This window comes from Phocoena sinus, chromosome 14, assembly GCF_008692025.1.
Source record: "Phocoena sinus isolate mPhoSin1 chromosome 14, mPhoSin1.pri, whole genome shotgun sequence".
In the NCBI taxonomy this organism is placed as follows: domain Eukaryota; kingdom Metazoa; phylum Chordata; class Mammalia; order Artiodactyla; family Phocoenidae; genus Phocoena; species Phocoena sinus.
Window position 1 is genome coordinate 81,564,035 of NC_045776.1, and position 23,782 is coordinate 81,587,816.

At 48.7% G+C, this 23,782-nt stretch overlaps 1 protein-coding gene across 4 annotated transcripts in view; it reads right to left on the minus strand.

The window, feature by feature from the left end:
* Window positions 1–358: 358 nt before the first annotated feature.
* Window positions 359–23,782, minus strand: part of CAMKK2 (calcium/calmodulin dependent protein kinase kinase 2) — a 56,061-nt gene continuing 32,637 nt past the window's right edge. For 2 of the 4 annotated variants that reach the window (XM_032602421.1, XM_032602420.1), the window contains exons 8-17: window positions 23,296–23,317; window positions 23,079–23,167; window positions 21,769–21,968; window positions 20,964–21,017; window positions 18,658–18,731; window positions 18,483–18,570; window positions 16,996–17,124; window positions 12,419–12,519; window positions 11,837–11,879; window positions 359–2,749 (exon numbers count right to left, since the gene is read on the minus strand). In XM_032602421.1, coding sequence (XP_032458312.1) covers window positions 2,585–2,749; window positions 11,837–11,879; window positions 12,419–12,519; window positions 16,996–17,124; window positions 18,483–18,570; window positions 18,658–18,731; window positions 20,964–21,017; window positions 21,769–21,968; window positions 23,079–23,167; window positions 23,296–23,317 — 965 coding nt within the window. In that variant the 3' untranslated portion in view covers window positions 359–2,584. The remainder of the gene's footprint in view (window positions 2,750–11,836; window positions 11,880–12,418; window positions 12,520–16,995; window positions 17,125–18,482; window positions 18,571–18,657; window positions 18,732–20,963; window positions 21,018–21,768; window positions 21,969–23,078; window positions 23,168–23,295; window positions 23,318–23,782) is intronic. The other 2 variants (XM_032602423.1, XM_032602422.1) reach the window with 1 other exon arrangement.

The window sequence follows — 23,782 nt, forward strand, 5'->3', positions numbered from 1 at the left end:
CTCTCAGGCCCCAAGTGCCAACAAGGGGCTAGATAAGGCTTTATGGGAGCCACTGGCCAGGCTGCGGAATAGATGGGGCAGTGAAACAGGACAGAAGGAAGATGGGTAGAGAACATGTGCTGCTTCAAAGCCACAGGTGCAGGCCACCGCTTGCTTTCACCAAACTGGTCCCACAGATGAGCCAGTAATGGAAGAGACGGATAGGCATCCTTTTTGCTTACCTGGAAAAGCTTCTGCCCTTTCCTGACAGAGCCGGCTTTTGAAAAAATCAACGTTTGTGCTTTAGGAGTGGAGACAAACCCCAAGAGTTTGCGCTCCAAGTAGCTCTAATGCTTTATGTTACAGCCCTCTCTGCTTATACTTTTCTCAGTGGGGTGGTTCCTTTCCACAGCTTTCTTTGGTGTTTCTTAGTTTAAAAAAAAAAAAAAAGTAGTGAACGTGGGCCTCCCCCAACCCACTCGCCTACATAGCTCAGTGCTGCCTGATCGCTGGCATTCCACATGTGAACCCTTAGACGGAGAGTTTCGTGGTGGGAGAAATGGCGTCGCCTGATGCAGCTGTATAAACACAGGAGGAGTTCTGCAGAGGCTCTGCATGCTGCCCGCCCTCCCTGGGCGAGCCACTCGGCCAGGCCAGAGTCCAAACAGACAGGCTAGGACTAAGACTAAGGACCGGTTGACCTGAACCACTGCAAGGTGCCTACTGCAAACTAACCAGACCCTGTTTGCTCCCAGGAAGGCTGGAGCCTGTAAATTTAAACAAGCAAAGGAGGTGAGAGGAAGTACCAGATTACAGAAAGCAAGCAAGCAGGCCAGAGGACCCTCCAGCAGATGGGTGTCCTTTGCTCTTGGAAACCAGCATTCTCTAGCTCGGTACTGCTTTTAAGGTAGCAAGAAAAGTCTGGCTAAACGACAGTCAAGAGCTTATGAAGACTGATGGACGCCAAGAACACCCGGGCTCTGTGAACACGCTGGACGGGGGGAACAAGGCCTGCTTCTCTGTCTCTCTGCAAAAAGTCCTCGTACCAGCACTGATCAGCCAGAAACCACAGGAAAGCACGTCCTTCTGAGCCCAGTTACTGACACTGTTTCCCCCAAGCCAGATTCCACAGAGCACTGGGAATTCCAAAGAAGGAAGGAAGACGAAGCCCTTCCAATTTTCCTCCCTCTTGAACTTCACACTCACCTATGTGTGGCTCTGGAAGAAGTCCACTTGAACTGCAGCCAAACTTCCCAAGGTTAGTTGGAAGTCAAAAAGGTAAACTTTTTCTTTCTGGACTTCTGGCTACAAAAAGGAACTCCCTGTACCAAGCCCTGGTTCCCGTGGACCTGAGGACTGCTGTAGGTTTCAATCATCTTCTCTTAAAGGGTGCCCTAAAGTTATTGTATAGATCCAAACAGAGCTTTGCCGGTAAGGATGATCATTTGTGTCTCAGCTGAATGAAAGCATTTCTTAACTGGCCCTCCAGAAACTGGATAAGTGTTTCATTGACTACAACAATCAGCTAGTATTTAAGAAGAAAACAGAACCTTAGCAGCCTCTAGAATACACACATTATAAACAAGTTGAGCTGCTAATACACAGGCATAGATTTCATTGGCTCTAACTCCGATCACATCCCTGAAGGCATGGGAGAGATCCTGGAAGCTCGAAATGATTTCTGAACTGCTCTAGAGTCCAGACTGGTTAGAAAATTGAAAGTATTTTTTGTTGTTGTTTACTCTTAATAATGTACATGGAAGTGTAGGATTTCACCCTGAAGTTTTTGTAATTTAACAAGAGATTTACCAGAGCTCCCTCAACTACTGAAGAAAAGTTTCAGCTTTGAGCGGCTGTCATAAAGAAACACACTCGTTCAGTCCTTTAGGGGAGATGTCCCACCACAACCATTGAATGCCCCTCTGAGGCTGGAAAATCCCCCCTGTGAAGCTGTTAAGTGTCAAGCCCTTTCCGTTTTCCTGACTACAGCTCTACTTATAAAAAAATTTTTTAAGTCCTTCTTAAGGATAAGTTGCATCGAAGCTCCCTGCAGCTACTGAGGGCCAGCCCTGTCCTGACTCCTTGAGTCCACAGTTCTAGAAGGTGCCATGGTTCGGGTCTTGGGGTTTTGTGCAAAATCACACCCGCTCTTCCCCTCCCTTTCAAATGCAGCGAGTGTGGTCTCAGACCACACCACCAGAGTTTCCTGCCAGTTTTCCCCAATTTTTAAACTCCACACACATTCACTTGGTATATCTGACATGATTCTCAGTTCACAAGGAAGGATTTTTGGCATAAAAACATTTTAAAAAGCAAGTGTCCCCAAATGTACGTGGCTTTGGGTCTGCAACTCCTCACACCCTCCCATTCAGCCAGCCAGCGGCCAAGGTCGATGTCATGGAGTCGTCTTTTTTTTTTTTTTTTTTGTCTCCTTTAAAACAATAAAGAAATCAAACAAACAAATGGGAAAAACAACAACAACAATAACCAGAGATGATGGTCAAGGCTCTACACACGTGCTCGGTTTCCGTAGGACATGCTGCTATGGAAACGCAGGGCGCGGCCCGCGGAGGTGAGACGTGCATGCGAGGTCGAGGTCCGGCAGCTACTCCATCACCTCGTCCGGCCACGGAGGATGCGTCCGCTTGCCGGAGCCGGGGGCCAGGGCCCCCCGACTCTCCAGCCCTGGGCCGCCTTTCACAAGAGCGCTTCCTCCTCCCCCACGGGAGGCGGGTTGGGGCCCCGGAGGCTGTCTTCGCTGCCTTGCTTCCTGCTCACCAAACAGAAAACCCGTGTTAAGACCCAGCGCAATGCTGGCACGTCCCTGAACCAAGGTTTCCCGCGGCCCCGCACCACCTGGGATGGACATTATTTACTTAACTTCTTTTAGATTCTCCCCCCCGTTTTTCTTGCTCACATGATAAAGTTTCAAAGGAGACTTTGTATCCCCTCTGTAAACGGAAAACCAGCATCAAGTGCAAAAACAGCAAGGAACTATAAAAACAGCTGTGAATCTAGGGGCCTAACACCTAAAATCATGGCACATGTCACAAGTCATGTGTGGGCTCCACACTGGGGCCTGCTCACCAAGGGCTTTAGGCTCTAAGCTCTTGTAGGGCAGGAACCGTGACACTTGTCTTCAGCCCCCAGGTGCGTTTCCTGGGGGCAACGAGCAGCACGCCTGACTTGGCCTGGCACATAGCCAGCCTTCAGGAAACGGTCGTCAACAGAACTGCCCTCCGTACACAGGCCCAGGGGATACCTCCGACGAAGAGAAGGGCCCTCAACTCAGCAATGTGTGATCAGAGCAGGAGACCAAGTTGGTGGGAAGAAGTGTCCTGGTGTCCCCAGCTAGAGATGCCTGGGGTGACAGACATGGGCAGTGCGATGGGAAATGTGAGGGAAAGTCCCTAAGGAGAGGCCCAAACCCTTTGCCATCATCAAGCAAACAATGCCCCTCCTAAGGGGAGCCGTTGGGCTTGCTATGCAGGACTAATGTCTATTGTGAGCCCTAGGCCCAAAGGGCAACTGCCCTTGCACGAGAGAAGGGCAACTGCCCTTGCACGAGGGAAGGGCAACTGCCCTTGCACGAGGGAAGGGCAACTGCCCTTGCACGAGGGAAGGGCAAGCGTGATGTCTGTACATTCCTAGGAAGAAACTCCTCTTTGTTTAAAACTCACACTCACTGGCTTTTACGTTTCTGCCAAAGAATAGGGTGTCAAGTCTCCTGGGAGGAGAGTTGTAACTGGATAACCAATGAGGCCCTACAGCTGCCTGCTCACACCAGCTGGTCTCCCTGCAGACAACTAGTGGGCCATGGGCCCAAGGCCTCTAACGACTGACTGAGCCCTAAGAGCTCCAGAGTGCTGGACCATTGGGACAACCAAAACATCCCATCGGTGGGCTGAGGGCAAGGGCAGGTAATCCCCAGGTGCTGCTGGGACTGAGGTGAGGGAATAAAGAGGCAGTAAAGTCCTCTGGGCCAGTATCAGTCTTTGGTGTCTTGCAACTTTGATCTCATTAAAAATAAAAGGTGAAATAAACAACAGACTTGCACGAAAAGGGAGGCAAACTCTAAAACTGAGGTTGAGAAGAGAAGGGCCCAGCAAAGGCCAGCCCATTAGGCTTCACCCTGTCACCCTGTGAGGCTCAAAGCATAGGCGGGGTCACCCCATCATGTGCTGCAGAGATGGCTGGGAACAATTAGGGACAGAGGCGGCCTTCACAGGCTGTTGATGACTGGCTCTGATGGCTACCTGCCGCTTTCCCTGCTCCTTTTTCAAGCATAAATGATCCCCAAATGGTCTTCCTATATTATCATATAAGCACCTGACTCCTACGGTGGCCAATAAATTTCATCTCAGAAGCCAACTCCTCACAAACGGAAACAGCCGCTGCTTCTACAAGAATGTTCACAGCAGCGTTATTCATGTGTGACAGCCTCCAAAATGGAAACAATGTCCATCACCGGATGAATGGAGAAATAAAATGTGGGTATATCCATACAATGGAATATAATTCAGCCATAAAAAGGAATGAAGTTGGGAGAGGAACCAAGATGACGGAGTAGAAGGACGTGCTCTCACTCCCTCTTGCGAGAACACCAGAATCACAGCTAGCTGCTGGACAATCATCGACAGGAAGACACTGGAACTTACCAAAAAAGATACCCCACATCCTAAGACAAAGGAGAAGCCACAATGAGACGGTAGGAGGGGCGCAATCACATAAAATCAAATCCCTTAACCGCTGGGTGGGTGACTCACAGACTGGAGAACACTTATACCACAGAAGCCGACCCACTGGAGTGACGGTTCTGAGCCCCACGTCAGGCTTCCCAACCTGGGGGTCCAGCAACAGGAGGAGGAATTCCTAGAGAATCAGACTTTGAAGCCTAGTGGGAATTGATTGCAGGACTTCGACAGGACTGGGGGAAACAGAGACTCCACTCTTGGAGGGCACACACAAAGTAGTGTCCGCATCGGGACCCAGGGGAAGGAGCAGTGACCCCAGGGGAGACTCAACCAGACCTACCTGCTAGCGTTGGAGGGTCTCCTGCAGAGGCGGGGGGTGGGGGTGGCTGTGGCTCACCGTGGGGACAAGGACACTGGCAGCAGAAGTTCTGAGAAGTAATCCTTGGCGTGAGCCCTCCCAGAGTCTGTCATTAGCCCCACCAAAGAGCCCAGGTAGGCTCCAGTGTTGGGTCGCCTCAGGCAAAACAACCAACAGGGAGGGAGCCCAGCCCCACCCATCAACAGTCAATTAGATTAAAGTTTTACTGAGCTCTGCCCACCAGAGCAACTGTCAGCTCTACCCACCACCAGTCCCTCCCACTAGGAAACTTACATAACCCTCTTAGGTAGCCTCATCCACCAGAGGGCAGACAGCAGAAACAAGAAGAACTACAATCCTGCAGCCTATGGAACAAAAACCACATTCACAGAAAGATACACAAGATGAAAAGGCAGAGGGCTATGTACCAGATGAAGGAACAAGATAAAACCCCAGAAAAACAACTAAATGAAGTGGAGATAGGCAACCTTCCAGAAAAAGAATTCAGAATAATGATAGTGAAGATGATCCAGGACCTCAGAAAAAGAATGGAGGCAAAGATCAAGAAGATGCAAGAAACGTTTAACAAAGACCTAGAAGAATTAAAGAACAAACAAACAGAGATGAACAATACAATAACCAAAATGAAAACTACACTAGAAGGAATCAATAGCAGAATAACTGAGGCAAAAGAACAGATAAGTGACCTGGAAGACAGAATGCTGGAATTCACTGCTGTGGAACAGAATAAAGAAAAAAGAATGAAAAGAAATGAAGACAACCTAAGAGACCTCTGGGACAGCATTAAACGCAACAACATTCGCATTATAGGGGTCCCAGAAGGAGAAGAAAGAGAGAAAGGACTCGAGAAAATATTTAAATAGACTATAGTCGAAAATTTCCCTAACATGGGAAAGGAAATAGCCACCCAAGTCCAGGAAGTGCAGAAAGTCCCATACAGCATAAACCCAAGGAGAAACACACCAGGACACGTAGTAATCAAATTGGAAAAAATTAAAGACAAAGAAAATTTATTGATAGCAGCAAGGGAAAAACGACAAATAACATACAAGGGAACTCCCATAAGGTTAACAGCTGATTTCTCAGCAGAAACTCTAAAAGCCAGAAGGGAGTGGCATGATATACTTAAAGTGATGAAAGGGAAGAACCCACAACCAAGATTACTCTGCCCAGCAAGGATCTCATTCACATTTGATGGAGACATCAAAAGCTTTACAGACAAGCAAAAGCTAAGAGAATTCAGCACCACCGAACCAGCTCTACAACAAATGCTAAAGGAACTTCTCTAAGTGGGAAACACAAGACAAGAAAAGGACCTACAAAAACAAACCCAAAACAATTAAGAAAATGGTAATAAGAACATACATATTGGGGTTTCCCTGGTGATGCAGTGGTTAAGAGTGTGCCTGCCAATGCAGGGGACACGGGTTCGATCCCTGGCCCGGGAGGATCCCACATGCCACAGAGCAACTCAGCCTGTGCACCACAACTGCTGAGCCTGAGCTCTGGAGCCCGAAAGCCACAACTACTGAGCCCATGTGCCACAACTAGAGAAGGCCCGTGCTCAGCAGTGAAGACCCAACACAGCCATAAATAAATAAATAAATAAATTTATATTAAAAAAAAAGAACATACATATCAATAACTACCTTAAACGTGAATGGATTAAATGCTCCAACCAAAAGACACAGGCTTGCTGAATGGATACAAAAACAAGACCCATATATATGCTGTCTACAAGAGGTCCACTTCAGACCTAGGGACACATACAGACTGAAAGTGAGGGGATGGAAGAAGATATTCCATGCAAATGGAAATCAAAAGAAAGCTGGAGTAGCAATCCTCATATCAGATAAAATAGACTTTAAAATAAAGAGTGTTACAAGAAAAAAAAAAAAAAAAAGAGTGTTACAAGAGACAAGGAAGGACACTACATAATGATCAAGGGATCAATCCAAGAAGAAGATATAACAATTATAAATATATATGCACCCAACATAGGAGCACCTCAATACATAAGGCAACTGCTAACCGCTATAAAAGAGGAAATCGACAGTAACACAATAATAGTGGGGGACTTTAACACCTCACTTACACCAATGGACAGATCATCCAAACAGAAAATTAATAAGGAAACACAAGCTTTATATGACACAACAGACCAGATAGACTTAATTGATATTTATAGGACATTCCATCAAAAAACAGCAGATTACACTTTCTTTTCAAGTGCACACGGAACATTCTCCAGGATAGATCACATCCTGGGTCACAAATCAAGCCTCAGTAAATTTAAGAAAACTGAAATCATATCAAGCATCTTTTCTGACCACAACGCTATGAGATTAGAAATCAATTACAGGGGAAAAAACGTAAAAAACACAAACACATGGAGGCTAAACAATACGTTACTAAATAACCAAGAGATCACTGAAGAAATCAAAGAGGAAATCAAAAAATACCTAGAGACAAATGACAATGAAAACACGACAATCCAAAACCTATAGGATGCAGCAAAAGCAGTTCTAAGAGGGAAGTTTATAGCTATACAAGCCTACCTCAAGAAACAAGAAATATCTCAAATAAAAAATCTAACCTTACACCTAAAGGGACTAGAGAAAGAAAAACAAACAAAATCCAAAGTTAGCAGAAGGAAAGAAATCATAAAGATCAGAGCACAAATAAATGAAATAGAAACAAAGAAAACAATAGCAAAGATCAATAAAACTAAAAGCTGGTTCTTTGAGAAGATAAACAAAATTGATAAACCATTAGCCAGACTCATCAAGAAAAAGAGGGAGAGGACTCAAATCAATAAAATTAGAAATGAAAAAGGAGAAGTTACAACAGACACCACAGAAATACAAAGCATCCTAAGAGACTACTACAAGCAACTCTATGCCAATAAAATGGACAACCTGGAAGAAACAGACAAATTCTTAGAAAGGGATAAGCTTCCAAGACTGAACCAGGAAGACACAGAAAATATGAACAGACCTTCACAGGTAATAAAATTGAAACTGTGATTAAAAATCTTCCAACAAACAAACGTCCAGGACCAGATGGCTTCACAGGTGAATTCTATCAAACATTTAGAGAAGAGCTAACATCCATCCTTGTCAAACTCTTCCAAAAAACTGCAGAGGAAGGAACACTCCCAAACTCATTCTATGAGGCCGCCATCACCCTGATACCAAAACCAGACAAAGATACTACAAAAGAAGAAAATTACAGACCAATATCACTGATAAATATAGATGCAAAAATCCTCAACAAAATACTAGGAAACAGAATCCAACAACACATTAAAAGGATCATACACCATGATCAAGTGGGATTTATCCCAGAGATGCAAGGATTCTTCAGTATACACAAATCAATCAATGTGATACACCATATTAACAAATTGAAGAATAAAAACCATATGATCATCTCAATAGATGCAGAAAAAGCTTTTGACAAAATTCAACACCCATTTATGATAAAAACTCTCCAGAAAGTGGGCATAGAAGGAACCTACCTCAACATAATAAAGGCCATATACAACAAAACCACAGCAAACATCATTCTCAGTGTTGAAAAACTGAAAGCCTTTCCTCTAAGATCAGGAACAAGACAAGGATGTGCACTCTCACCACTATTATTCAACATAGTCTTGGAAGTCCTCGCCATGGCAATCAGAGAAGAAAAAGAAATAAAAGGAATACAAATTGGAAAAGAAGAAGTAAAACTGTCACTGTTTGCAGATGACATGATACCATACATAGAGAATCCTAAAAATGCCACCAGAAAACTACTAGAGCTAATCAATGAATTTGGTAAAGGTGCAGGATACAAAATTAATGCACAGAAATCTCTTGCATTCCTACACACTAATGATGAAAAATCTGAAAGAGAAATTAAAGAAACAATCCCATTTACCACTGCAACAAAAAGAATAAAATACCTAGGAATAAACCTACCTAGGAAGACAAAAGGCCTGTATGCAGAAAACTTATAAGACACTGATGAAAGAAATTAAAGATGATACCAACAGATGGAGAGATATACCATGTTCTTGGATTGGAAGAATCAATATTGTGAAATCGACTGTACTACCCAAAGCAATCTACAGATTCAATGCTACCCAGAGCAATCTACAGATTCAATGCAATCCCTATCAAATTACCAATGCATTTTTTACGGAACTAGAACAAATAATCTTAAAACTTGTATGGAGACACAAAAGACCCCAAATAGCCATAGCAGTCTTGAGGGAAGAAAACGGAGCTGGAGGAATCAGACTCCCTGACTTCAGACTATAGTACAAAGCTACAGTAATCAAGACAATATGGTACTGGCACAAAAACAGAAACACAGATCAATGGAACAAGATAGAAAGCCCAGAGATAAACCCACGCACCTATGGTCAACTAAACTATGACAAAGAAGGCAAGGACATACAATGGAGAAAAGACAGTCTCTTCAATAAGTGGTGCTGGGAAAACTGGACAGCTACATGTAAAAGAATGAACTTAGAACACTCCCTAACACCATACACAAAAATAAACTCAAAATGGATTCGAGACCTAAATGTAAGACCAGACACTATAAAACTCTTAGAGGAAAACATAGGAAGAACACTCTTTGATATAAAGCACAGCAAGATCTTTTTTGATCCACCTCCTAGATTAATGGAAATAAAAACAAAAATAAACAAATGGGACCTAATGAAACTTAAAAGCTTTTGCACAGCAAAGGAAACCATAAACAAGACGAAAAGACAACCCTCAGAATGGGAGAAAATATTTGCAAACAAAGGATTAGGACAAAGGATTAATCTGCAAAATATATAAACAGCTCATGCAGCTCAATATTAAAAAAACAAACAACCCAATCCAAAAATGGGCAGAAGACCTAAATAGACATTTCTCCAAAGAAGACATACAGGTGGCCAAGAAGCACATGAAAAGCTGCTCAACATCACTAACTATTAGAGAAATGCAAATCAAAACTACAATGAGGTGTCACCTCACACCAGCTAGAATGGGCATCATCAGAAAATCTACAAACGACAAATGCTGGAGAGGGTGTGGAGAAAAGGGAACCCTCTTGCACTGTTGGTGGGAATGTAAATTGATACAGCCACTATGGAGAACAGTATGGAGGTTCTTTAAAAAACTAAAAGCAGAATTACCATATGATCCAGCATCCCACTACTGGGCATATACCCAGAGAAAACCATAATTCAAAAAGACACATGCATCCTAATGTTCATTGCAGCACTATTTACAATAGCCAGGTCATGGAAGCAACCTAAATGCCCATCGACAGACGAATGGATAAAGAAGTTGTGGTACATATATACAATGGAATAATACTCAGCCATAAAAAGGAACGAAATTGAGTCATTTGTTGAGACGTGGATGGATCTAGAGACTGTCATACAGAGTGAAGTCAGAAAGAAAACAACAAATATCGTATATTAACACATGTATGTGGAACCTAGAAAAATGGTACAGATGAACCGGCTTGCAGGGCAGAAGTTGAGACACAGATGTCGAGAACAAACGTATGGACACCAAGGGGGGGAAAACCCCGGGGTGGGTGGGGATGGTGGTGTGCTGAATTGGGCGATTGGGATTGACATGCACTGATGTGTATAAAACTGATGACTAATAAGAACCTGCTGTATAAAAAATAATAATTAAAAAAAAAAAGGAATGAAGTTCTGACACATGCTACATCATAGATGAACCTTGAAAACATTACGCTGAGTGAAAGAAGCCAGACTCAAAGGCCACATACTATATGATTCCATTTATATGAAATGTCCAGAATATGCAAATCTATAGAAACTGACAGTAGATTCGTGCTGGCTGGGGAACGGGTGAGTGGGTGGTGAGAGCTAAGGGTACAGGGTTTCTTCTTGGGCTAATGGAAATGTTCTAAAACTGATTGTGGTGATGGTCACACAGCTTTGTGAATATATTAAGAACTATTGAATTATATACTCTAAATGGGTGTGTGATTTATAGCTCAATAAAGCTGCTTTTAAAACTTAGAAATGGCTGCCTGGAGCTCCCAGCTGATAATGAGGTGGTGAGCTGGGCTCAGTGCGCAGAGTACTGGGACTGCTGTCCTGCCACAGGCATGGGGTGGGGCCAAGTGGCAGCAGGGGTGCAAGTATTTGTCACCTCAGTCTTGCGGGGACAAAAATTCTCATCTGTCCTGGGAGGTGCTGGGACTAATGAGCTGGGTATGTGTTTGAAAGAGGCTGGCTGACTGGTGAAAAGGTCCAGATCCTCCCCAGAGGCAGGGGACTCTCACACTCATTTGCAACAGGCTGGAAAGGGACTTATTTTCTAGGTCTTAACCCATCAGAGAAGAAAGGGTGGATGCTGGAGAGCCCCAGGGGGGAGCCCCCGAGCGCAGCATGCCCGATCTAGGCTCTGACCGCTGACCCAGAGGAGGGACTGCCTCGGCCGTGACACAGCTTCAATGCCATTGACGTGCACTGAGCATATGTGGGTGCCCGACTAGGTCTAAGACCTGGGTGAGCTCACAGGCATTCCAGGTGGAGCGCCATGCACCCGCAGCCCCAGCCCACATGCACAACCCACCGTCGGGTCCAAGCCCCTGGATGCCCCTCGTTTTCTTCCTGGGTCCGGAGGCCCAAGGTGAGCCTGGGCACAGCAGCCTGGGCTGGAAGGAACGTCCGCCTGGGTGGGGATACCCCGTGCTCTGCAGCTGCCCCCGCCCCCAGGCCCTGGCAGAGGCTAAGGCACAGGCAGGCAGGCGTTACCTTGGGCTCAGACAGGGGCTCACACTCCCTGGTTGGTTTTTTGCTGGAATCGCCAGAGGGGAGGGAAAAGGGAAGTGAGAAGGGACACTTGGGACCCATGGGATTCCTGTCTCCCACCCCAGAGACACTCAGACCCCGAACACCAGCTTCACGGAGCTGTTGCCAGGGCAGTTAGGAGCAGGACACCTCTCCGCCGTGAGACGCGGGGTCCCATGAGCGAGACTGGCCTTGCTCACCCACCGCAGGGACAAAAATCCCACCGTCAAGCATGCATGCTTTGGGGTCAAACAGCCTTTCTGATTGTCAGCCACTCCCCCACCCTCGTTAAAGTGCAAGTCCCCCTGAGAAAGGTCAAACTTCCCTGTGGATTAGCTGTCAGCAAAGGAGGTGGGCTGAGTCCAGGGTGGGGCAAAACCAAAGCCAGCGGCTGCTCGGGTCTCCCCAGTGTGCCCAGTGGGGCTGGTCTGAGTCTTTCTGGACATGGCCGCTGCAGGGCTGGGCCCACACAGAGTCGGCCGGGCAGGGCTGCCCTGCGTTCAGCCTCCGGCTCCCCACCCCGGAGGAAGGCAGGTGGACACTCACATGAGCAGGTTTCCAGGCGCTGACAGCGAGCGCTCCTCCCGCCGGCTGCCCTCAAACGGGTTCCCGAAGGAGCGTTTTCGTATCATGGTCTTCACCAGGATCTGGAGGAAAGAAGAGGAGGCTCGGCCACATGGGGGAGATTCCAGGCAGCATCCTCCCTCGTGCGACAGTCCCACGAGTCCCGTCTACCTCTTCCTTTCTCCCCACAGCCCACCCCTGCTGCCTGCCAGCTCCCAGGGCTTGTGGCTGATGGCGGGCCTTTGAGAGACACCCACCAGGGATACAGCAGCCACAGCCATCACAAGCCTCACTGGCCTGCTCCTCAAATCTCCACGGCTCCCTGGCTGCCAACAAGATAAGGTCTAAACTCCTCAGTCTGACATTCAAGGCCTGGCATAAGCTAGTCTTGGCCTACTCAACTGCCAGGGGACGCTGTGCTCCAGGAGAGCTGGCCTGTACTGTCCGTCCAGTACCCCTGGTTCCATCTGTCTCACCTGAGCCATCACTGGACATGCCCTCCTGGCCCATCAACCTGTCTCATCTTCAAGGCCAGGCCTTTATTTTTGGTGAAAGCCATCTACAACCAACGCAACAAGTAACCAACTATTGCTTCCCAGGTATAATCCTGGGAGGGGGATGGGAGTCACTGCACTTTTAACTGAAATGTAATTCACACAGCAAAAAAGTCTCCATTTTAAAATGTACAATTCAACGGTTTTTAGCATATTCACATCACCACTGTCTAATTTCAGAACATTTACATCACCCCGAAAAGAAACCCAGTACCCATTAGCAGTCAGTCCCCATTCCTCCTCCCCTCCAGCCCCTGGCAACCACCAATCCACTTTCTGTCTCTATGGGTTTGTCTATTCTCATTTCATATAAATGGAATCATTCAGTACGTGGCCTTTTGGGTCTGGCTTCTTTCACTCAGCATGTTTTCAAGGTCCATCCACGCTGCAGCACGAATCATTGCTTTATTCCTTTTTATGGCCTGGTAATAATCCTTTGTGTGTATATGCCACATTTTGTTTATTCATTCATCCTTTGGACTGTTTCCACTTTGGGGCTATTGTGACTAATGCTGCTATGAACAATTTGTGTACAAGTTTTTGTGTGGACACTTTCCACACAAAATGTTTTCGTTTCTCTTGGGTGTACACCTAGGAGTGGAATTCTTGGATCATTTGGTAACTCTATGTTTAACATTTTTAGGAGCTGCCAGGCTGTTTTCTACAGTGGCTACACAGTTTTTTACAGTCCCACTAACAATACAAAATGGTACCAGTTTCTCAGGGGGCTGCATTTTAGCTGAGGATGAGAAACATCTGTCTCAGTCTAAGGAGCTGAGGAAACATCCCAGGACACTGAGGGTGGCCAGTCCACGGGCTGGTGTGGCGTGAGGGCAAGAGAGGTCAGAGGTCCCGAAAGTCCTTTTTTTAAGTCTGAGAGGCACTGGGAGCTGGCATGTCCACTGTCGTGAGTGGGAACACTTTGGTGTCCCCCACCCCATCCACCCTAAGACAGACTGGGTCCACAGCTTGGCTGGGAAACACCTGCCAGAGGAGGGGATCTTTGGGGAAAAGGTAATATCCCTCCATCACGTCCCTCAGCCACTGCTCAGCTTCCCTCCTCTGCCTTCCAGTCTTCCCTTCAGCCCATCCTTTCTGAAACCCAGATCTGATTCCCTTACTCCCTGACTTGGTATCTCTCACCCATAGGAGTTTGGAACTTATCCTGTTACCAGTCAGGGAGTCATGGAAGGTTCATGGTGATGCTTTTGCCTGCTGTATTTCATGAAGGAATTTTCAAGGAAGTGGCCTCAACACCCTGTAAGGCTCTGGCCTCCTTCCAAGCAGGCATGATGCCTCTTCAGGCTGTTTCATGTACTGACTGAGCTTGTGGATTTTTCTTTTACAGGGTTTGCTGCTAAAAAGGAAAAAAAAAGTGTTTAAAAAACCACTAAAAGGTGGAAACACCCAAATGTCCATCGACTGATGAATGGATAAGCAAAATGTGCTCTAGCCATACAATGGAATACTTTTCAGCCCTAGAAAGGAATGACTGGCTACAATGTGGATGAACCTTGAAAACATTATGCTGAGTGACAGAAACCAAACACAAAAAATCACATACTGTATGACTCCATTTATATGACATGTCCAGAACAGGCAAATCTATAGAGACAGAAAACAGACTAATGGATGCCAGGGGCTGGGGGGAGGCGAGAACAGAGAGTGAGTGCTCACAGGTACGGGGTTTCTTTCGGGATGATGAAAATGTTTCAGAACTACAGAGGTGATGGTTGCACGATATTGTAAATGTACTACATGCCACCATATTGTTCACTTTAAGTGGTTAATTTTATGTTACATGAATTCTACCTCAATTTAAAAAAAAAAAAAGAAAGAAAAGAGAAACGCTGAGCTAGAGAATGAAGGCTGTGCCCCTTGGCAAGCACTGAAGGTCCCTCCCTTGCCAAGGCCCGAGCTCTGTGGTTCCTGGAACAAAGGGCCTGTTTCCTCTGAGCCTGTGCAGGCACCATCCCCCCGGTCAGACTGGCCTCCCCAGTCCTCAGGACCAGGCGAAAGGGGCTCCTGCCCTGTGGCGCCTGCCACGCCTGCTCCTCTACCCGCTGGCCTGTCACCGTGTGATTGTACAGGAGAGTGATTCTTTCTTTCCAGATCCATCTTCCTTATGAGGCCGGGAGCCCCATGAGAGCTGGCACTGTCCCTTGTTCACCTCTGTAAACCCGTGCCCGGCACACCCTGCGCGCCAAGAGGGGGCCTGGGCCTCCCCGCTCCAGTCCCTCCTTCTCAGACAGCTGCTGAAGCCCTCACTTCCTCCCTGCCCCCCACAGTCCATTCTCCACGTGGGACTTTCCCAAGGCCAATAATGATCATGCCGCTCCCCTGAATCAAACCTCTTGGGACCAAGACTTAAACCTCTGCTGTGGCCTCAGGCCTTGTGTGGCCTGGCCCCACCTCCCATCCAGCTTCATGCCACCCTCCCTTCTTTGCCCTGCTTCAGCCACCCTGGCTTTCTTGAGGTTTCTCATGGACACGATCCCACCAGAGGATCACTGCGTTCGCTGTTCCCTTTTCCAGGAATGCCCTTGCCCTTTACCCTCTCTCGGCCTGATTAACACCCCGCCATCCTCTCAGCGTGCATCTTCCAAGAGGCCTCCTCCAATCCATCACCTGGGCTGCATTCCCCTCTTAGGCGTACCCCTTGCAGCCCCTCTGTTACTTGCATATTTTATTTGTTGGTTCTTTGCCCAGCGTCTGCAGGCACCATGTTTGTTGTATTCATCTCTGTATCCCCTGCTCCCAACACAGGCCTGGGGAAACCACTCAGTGTTCAAGAAGTGTTTCCTGAATAATCAATGCCTATTTCAGACCTCTAGGGTCAGACGCCTTCTCCCAAGAATACCCACAACCAGGAACAGAATAACCCAGGGTGGACGCTGGGAGCCCGACGTCAGCTGCCTTCCCCACGGCAGGCTTAGGACGTGGGTGCAGTGAGCAGGTGGATGAGAAGAAGGGGGTGTGTGTGGGTGAGTGTTCAACAGCAAAGACTGCAGAGGCCACTGGCTGGGGAGGAGGAGGAAGATGTGAATGGATGCCCCACCCGGGGGCTCAGGTTTTGGAGGGAGAGAGAAAGTGTGTGGGGAAGCAGAGGGTGAGGTGCAAAGCTGGGAGCGAAGGAGCCAGCACTGGGGGCTCCTAAATTGGGGGGGGGGGGGTCACTCGAGGCTGGACACGGCAGAGCCTCCCCTCCCAGAGCCCAGGGCCCTGCCTGCCTGCTGGGGCTGACGCTGGCCAAACACATCCGGGACTCCCGAGGTGGTCATGGTGGGGCAGCCCACCAGATTCTGCCCCTAGGACTGCAGCCTGGGCCCCAGGGCCCTGAGGGGCCTGGTCTCCCTCCTGGAGCCACACACCCTCTGGGCAGAGGCTTGGCAAGTGGGTGATTCCCTGAGTCTTCGAGGTTAGGCCTGAGGACTCCAATTCTAGCTCCTTCTTCCTGGGTCAGGACCCAAATCTAAGGCCATAAAAGGGGTCCCAGGAGTCGGGAAGAGCTTTCTGAGGCACGGGAAGTGGAGGCCCTGCCTCTAGCCCTGACAGCTGCCCACAGGGCAGAGATGAGACGAGCTCAGTCGTCTGCTCTGGGGACTGAAGACCCAGCCAGTGGGGAGCCCGTCTTGGAGACCTCGGCTCCAGCTGCCACCCTGGGCACCTAACCTGGTCCTTCCCCTCCTGCTCCCCTGACACGCTCTGAAAGCAGGAATTCCAGAAGGGGCAGTACAATCCTTAGAGAGGGGCTACCCTTGTCTACAGTAACCTCGGACCCGGCTGTAGACAGAGCTTGCACTAGAAGACGCAGGGGCCACCTGGCCTGACTCGTGACCAAGGCCCAGAGGCTGGTAGCTGTAGGTGAGGGGCAGACCCGGCCATCCCCTGACGCTCAGGCCCAACGTCTACTTCTTAGTGGCCCGCCCACGTCCCAGCTCATCCTCGCTGGCCTGCGGCAGGCTCTCTGTCCCTGCTCTCAGGCAGTGGTTTGCCCCACCTTACCACTGTTGCCAGGCTGGGTATGTGTTTGACCGAATTCTCCACCTCCTCTTCTGTCACCTCGACCAGCGTGCAGTTCTCATCCTCTGATGGCAGTGGCTCCGCCCCGTGCCTCGTGACCCAGGGGTGCAGCTTCAACGAATGACAGGAGGGGTGAGGGGCGGGCACAACTGGCTCCCAGGAACCCTGCCTATGAGCGGAGCCAGGGAGGGGACGCCGGAGGGGAGAGGCAGTGGCCTGAGGTCAGGCATGCAAGAGAGCAGGCAAGCCAGGCAGAGGCTGGGGGGCGAGCGAGGTGGGAGGAAATATGAAACAGACGAAGGACAGACAATGGGAGGAAGCTAGGAGGCCAGAACGTGAGCCGGGCTGGATTCGCCATCTGGCCCCAGGTCTCGGCAGAAGTGCCTGGAATTCGCCATCTGCGTTGCACGGTTGTCTGAGGAGCACCCATCACTCCTCAGCAACTCTCCCTGATGCCTGGAAGGCTCAGCTCAGAGCAGGCAGCATCCTCCCCATTTCACAGAAAGGGAAACAGAGGCATGGGGTGGCACAGGGAGAAGGATACAATCAGGAGAGGACCCAGGCAGAGGTCTGCCCCCCAACCACCTGCCCCTGGGGTCCAAGCCCTTATCTGTAACCTTCTGGGCTGCCCCCTCTTCAACTGCTAGTTAGCTGAGGTGCCTAGGAGTTCCCGAAGCAAATCTCTAGATTTCTTAAAGATCCATGTGTGTGCACGTGGCATTGGCAGGGTTGTAGGGGGTGGATAGGGATCTCTTCTAACAGTGCTTTCTGCAACAGAGTGGAATTCAGCAGGCCGGGGTCAGAGGTGGGGGGTCAAATTGCTCACTAACTTCCTCCCACCCCAACTGTACTTTCTCAAAGGGACAGGCAGGGTCTAAGAAAAGACCCCAGGGGCTTCCCTGGTGGCGCAGTGGTTTAGAGTCCGCCTGCCGATGCAGGGGACACAGGTTCGTGCCCCTGGCCGGGAAGATCCCACATGCCGCGGAGCAACTAAGCCCGTGAGCCATGGCCACTGGGCCTGTGCGTCCGGAGCCTGTGCTCCGCAATGGGAGAGGCCACAGCAGTGAGAGGCCCACGTACCGCAAAAAAAAAAAAAAAAAAAAAAAAAAAAAAGACCCCAGGATTGCAGCAGCCACACACTGGAGCACACAGAAACCTGGTCTGGTCGGTCTAGGGAGGGTGGATGCCATCAGCCCAAGCCAATTGGAGCAAGCGCTAGCTCCTCAGCTGGCAGCAGATCCCACTTCCACAATCACAGTGAACACGAGTCCCAAATCCTCCCCCACAAGCCCCCAGCACCCCAGAGGCCCCAGGACATGGGAGGGCAGTGGTGCCAAGAAGGACGCAGTGCTGTAAACAGAGGGGCGTGGGGCCTGACCGAGGCAGGGCTGAGCCAGACAATTCCAAGCAGAGGACACAGGCTGAGCCTCCAGCACATGCCCCAAGGGGCAGCAGCGGCCCCCAGGTACCTTGATCTCAGGCACCACGATCCTCAACTCGGGGTTCTTGTCCAACATGCGGGTGATCAGGTCCTTCAAGTCCTCGGCTATGTCAGGCCTGGGGATGGGAGATACATTAGGGGTGGAGGACGTCATCAAGGGCTCGGAGAGAAAAGGCAACTTGGGGTAGACGGACAATACTCACTGATCTGGAAATTCCAGGGCCTGGCTCTTGATCTTACTGTGTAAACACATGATCCGCTCATCCATGAATGGGCACTGCAAAGAGAGGTCAGGGACAGGGTGGCCATCAATGGCTGGCACATCTGTCCTGCAAGGGCAGGCAGCATTCCACACAGGTTGCAGCAGAGAAAGAGACAGCCCAGTGGCCCAATCCAGGGACAAAGCAGATCCCATTCCCCAAAGATCTAAAAGCACCAGGACTGTCTTTCCAGAAGGACTGGAGCCTTCCTAACCACACTGGCTTTCCTCTGTAGCTGTGCTTTAACTTACCAACTTATACAAAAGCAAACACTCTTTTCACCCACCTGCCAGTTGAACGATAATAATAATACAAAGAACAGTACAAAAGACAAAGCAGCAGCAGCTGTGATTTGTGAGGGCTTAGCCAGGACCAGGCCCTGTACTGAGGTTTCTCAGCACCAGCATTTCATTTGGCTGTTACCTCTGCCCGGAATGTTCTTCCCACCAACATCTGCGTGGCTTGTTTTCTCCCATCCTTCAGGTGTCTGATCAAAGCTCACCCGCTCAGGGGGGCCTTCCGGAGCCCCTGTCTAAAACAGACACCCCCTCCACCTCCATGTGATTTCTCATCATAGCACCTCCCCCTGACATTATATTACATATGTATTTGGGGACTTCCCTGGCGGTCCAGTGGTTAGGATTCCACGCTTCCACTGCAGGGGACACAGGTTCAATCCCTGGTCGGGGAACTAAGATCCGCATATCACATGGTGCGGCCAAAAAAAAAAGAAAGAGAGGGTGGGAGGGAGGGAGACGCAAGAAGAAAGAGATATGGGGATGTATGTATATGTACAGCTGACTCACTTTGTTATGGAGCAGAAACTAACACACCATTGTAAAGCAATTATACTCCAATAAAGATGTTAAAAAAAAAAAGAATTTGTCCACTGTTTAACTCCTGCCCTGGAACATCAGCTCCAAGAGGACAGAGAGTTTTTGTCTGTCTTGCTCACCGCTGACACCCAGTGCCCAGGAACATCCCTGGCATGAAGTAGGGGCTCAATAAATACCTGCTGAATTAATGAATGCTTGAATTATTTCTGTTGATCCTCTCAGAAGCCATAAAAAATAGTAAATATGATTCTCATTTTACAGAAGAGAAAAAAACCAGAAGCTCAGAGAGGTGCCGTGTCCTGGGAAGCGCAAAGCCTAGACCGGGCTGACTAAGAAGCCCGTTCACGCACCACCCCTGGGTGACAAGTTGATGCTTTCACTTGGTGGAGGGCCTGACCCAGGAGGAGCTCAGGGATTGTTCTGGAAAAAGAAACCTTTATGTGGGGTGCTCAGAAGGTTGGAAGAGGTCACAGAAAGTGACCTGGTCCACTCCTGTCCGAGGAAAATGATTTCATTAAGAGCAGTAACAAGATAAGAGCTTGGATTGTGCAGGTATATCAATTTGACAGAACTCATTAAATAGTACACTTAAGATCTGTATGTTCCACGATATGAGAATTTTACCCCCAAAGAAAAAAATGAAAACCACCAAGAGTGAGCTCTAGCTAATGACTGCACTCTGAAGTGTATATAAGGAGGTACAATTCTTAACAACTTGGCTATATGATCGAAAATGTTCTCATCAAATGTTGGGTCGGGGGAGGAGATTATAAACTCCTTTACTTCCTCATGGGACTAGTTTCTTAAGCTTTCCTCAACAGGAGTACAGGGTCATGAAAAGGAATAATCCTCACATAATCAACCTGAACTTCAGAGTTTAAAATAGAAGCCCCTAAATGTCAGTTATATAAAAACAACATAAGAACAACAACAGAATGAAGACAAAACAGCACTCCCTAAATCAATGATGCCAAACGGGTTTTAACTTCCATTCCAATTCTATTCCTCCAACAACAGCTTCTAGGAACACTGTTGAGAAGAACATCAAAGCAGTACCAGGCTCAGGAAGAAAGAGTGCCGTTATTGATTAGTGATGCCTATCTGCAGTTTAGGAGAGGGTAGAGGTGGCACATTTGCTGTCCTTGCCCTAAATTCATCAACTACTGTATTTACAACCTCTAGAGCCTCTGCCAATCCTTCTGTTTTAACAGCTCGTTTTGTCACACATATGACTATCATATACAGCTATGTATATCTGGAAAGGCATCTTTTTTCATATTCAGATCTAATGGTGGAAATAAAATGAAATAACTTTCTAAGTGAATAAGTTCTATCTCCCTGCAAGGAGAGATAACTATTAATCCAAGGGGGCAACCCACAACACCCAGGATACAGGACACCCCACCCTGTTACCTGGCCAAACACAAAGCAGTACAGCGTCACACCCATGGCCCAAACATCCAGCGCCTGCAAGACAAAGAGCTCCGTGTGAGGGGCCAAGGGGCAGTAAAGGGCGTCTAATGCTTTCACCTGTCCAGCATCCAATCCTTCAGCTTTTCTTTGGGGAACCACGTCTTCTTGACTGCTCAGTCCATGGGAGTTTGGGTGAGACTATTCCTGCTCCCCAAACCCCACGCCTCTGGGTGGGCACAGGACCCAGGCCTGGCCAATGAGAGCAACACTTCCCCCAGGCACAGTGATTAGTTCAAGGATGGGCACATGACCCACATTCGGCCAATCAGAGCCAATCCCAGGATTTTCACTGGAGCTCTTCATAAAAAAAAAAAGCTCTTTCTAATTGAGGCTGGTAAACTGGTAGAAAGTAGTCTGGAGCTGCTGATGACCATCCACCCGGGGAGGAAACCAATTCAGGAAAACAGAGCTGAGGGGACTTCCCTGGTGGTCCAGTGGTTAAGACTCCACGCTTCCACTGCAGGGGGCACAGGTTCATCCCTGGCCGGGGAGGTAAGATCCCGTGTGCCACGTGGTGCAGACAAAATTTTTTTTAAAAAAAGGAAAACAGAGCTAAGAGATGGAGAGATGGATTCCTCTTTGAATCCCTGTATCTAGCCAAGCCTGAAAACAAATGCACCCCGCTCCTCATTCACATGGTCCAATGGATTCACTGTTTAAGCCAGTGAGTTGGGTTTTTGTCATTTACAGCTGAAAGGACCATAACACAGGCAGAACTCCTCATTGCAGGCAGGGCCAAACCTACCTTCCCAGAGAAGATCTTCCGGGTCTCCGAGAGCGACTCAGGTGCCATGAAGGCGGGAGTGCCCACGGTGTTAGAGAGGAGGGCGTCGCTGCCCTTAAACTCGTTGCTCACGCCAAAGTCCGCAATCTTGACGTGCCCATCTTCTCCAACCAACAGGTTGGAAGGTTTGATGTCCCGGTGGATGATCTTCTGGTAGTGTACTGGGGGTGGGATGGGAGAGAGGGGGGGCAGGAAAACCACGTGAGGAGCTCCATGTGGCCCACACAGCTCAGAGACACAGGCAGGAACCTCTCCGTTCTCTCAGGGTCCCAGGCCCTTCCCAGCCTTCCCCTCTCAAACCTGCTGAACACCCACAGCTCTGAAAGATAAGGGGAGTGTCTCTAAGGAAGCTGTCCCATCCTCCAAAGTGAGGAGTGAAACACTGACTGCCAACAGCAATTGGTAACTGCCTCCTACAGTCTAAGTCATGTGTGTGTGGAGAGTTTTTGTTGAGCTTGGCTCCCAGCTAGAAGCCTCAAGACTTGTGACAAACATCTTTTCATTTACTAATGCCACCACTCGACCTGAACACCAAACCAACAATGACTGGAGCAGGTCAATCTCAAGTGTGAAGCACAACAGGACTGAGGACTGAGGCTAACTGTTCCTGCCTGGATGTCAGCTCATGGGAGAGGACAGTCCTATGGCTTGGAAGACCCAACTGCACTTCTAGGGTGATGATGACGGTGATGATGAAATGATGACATTGGTAATAGGAGCAGCAGCTGACTTTGCTGAATGCCCAGTCTGAGGCCTTGCCCCGTGTTAAGTGCTTCCCATTCACCCCATTTCAATCTCACAACAATCCTATGTAATAGGCAAAGGGTATGAGTCAACATGTTTAACAACCAGAGGCAGAAAGGACACCCTGCCAGTCAGAACTACTGATGTCCTGGCGGATTGCCGACCTGGCGAGAGATATTTTATTCCCATTTTACAGATGAGGAACTAAGGTTCCAGGAGATTAAAAGGATCCCAGGGTTGTTGGGAATAAGGGAAGATGCAAGGCACTTAACAGTGCCTGGGACACATAGAAAGTGCTGGAATAACAGTCACTAACACTATGACTTAATTTTTCTGTGTGGCAGGAAGAAGGGTTTCTGCTCGCAGGGGGCATGGCCCCAGCAGGTCTCTCTGCAGCTCAGACAGTTCTTCTTCCCGCACACCTACCTGTGCTGCGGGAGGGAAATAAGAAACCCTCCACCTTCCATCCACTACCTGGAAATGCTAAGCACCCCCTGGGTGAGAGTCCTCCCACAGGCCCCACTTACAATACTCGATGCCTTTGATCAGATCCTGGAAATAGAAACGGGCCTGGTCTTCAGAGAGCGGTTTGAGGGTGGGCACTTCCATCACAGGCCTGAAAAGTCGATACATGCATGAAAAGCAAACCAGACACGCTGGCCTTTGCCCTCTCTCACCACCTCACTCAGCTTTGCAGCTCAAGAAGCTTCAAGCATCACACCTGCTGGGAATGGGGACACTCACCCTTGGTTGACCAGTTCAAACACTGTAGGATAGAGAAGGGGGTGAATGGTTACACTGGGAATTCGGAAATCCATCTTCCTCCCCCTCCTCCCCAACTCCCAACCACCCCTAGAAACACCAAGAAGCACTGAAACTAACATTGGGGCTGGGGCGAGGAACAGTCCACTGAACCAAAACCATGGAAGGTTCTGCTTTTCTAAGTTCCCATGAGGAGGCTAGGAGTCAGAGATTTCTGGTATCCCTGGGACCCCAGCCTGGCTGTACTTCTAGTCCTCAAACAGCTGAGGACCCTCTACCAGAGAAAACAAAGCAGGAAGACCCGAGACAGGTGGGGGCGGCTCCTGGACTCCTTTCATCTTCCTCTCATACCTGGGGGGTGGGGGCGTCTCCCAGGGATCTAACTGATGCTAAACTATGTCCTCTCACTCACACCCAAGTCCTGAGCCACCTTATGCCACAGAACAGGTCTAAGGGGACACAACCCAAA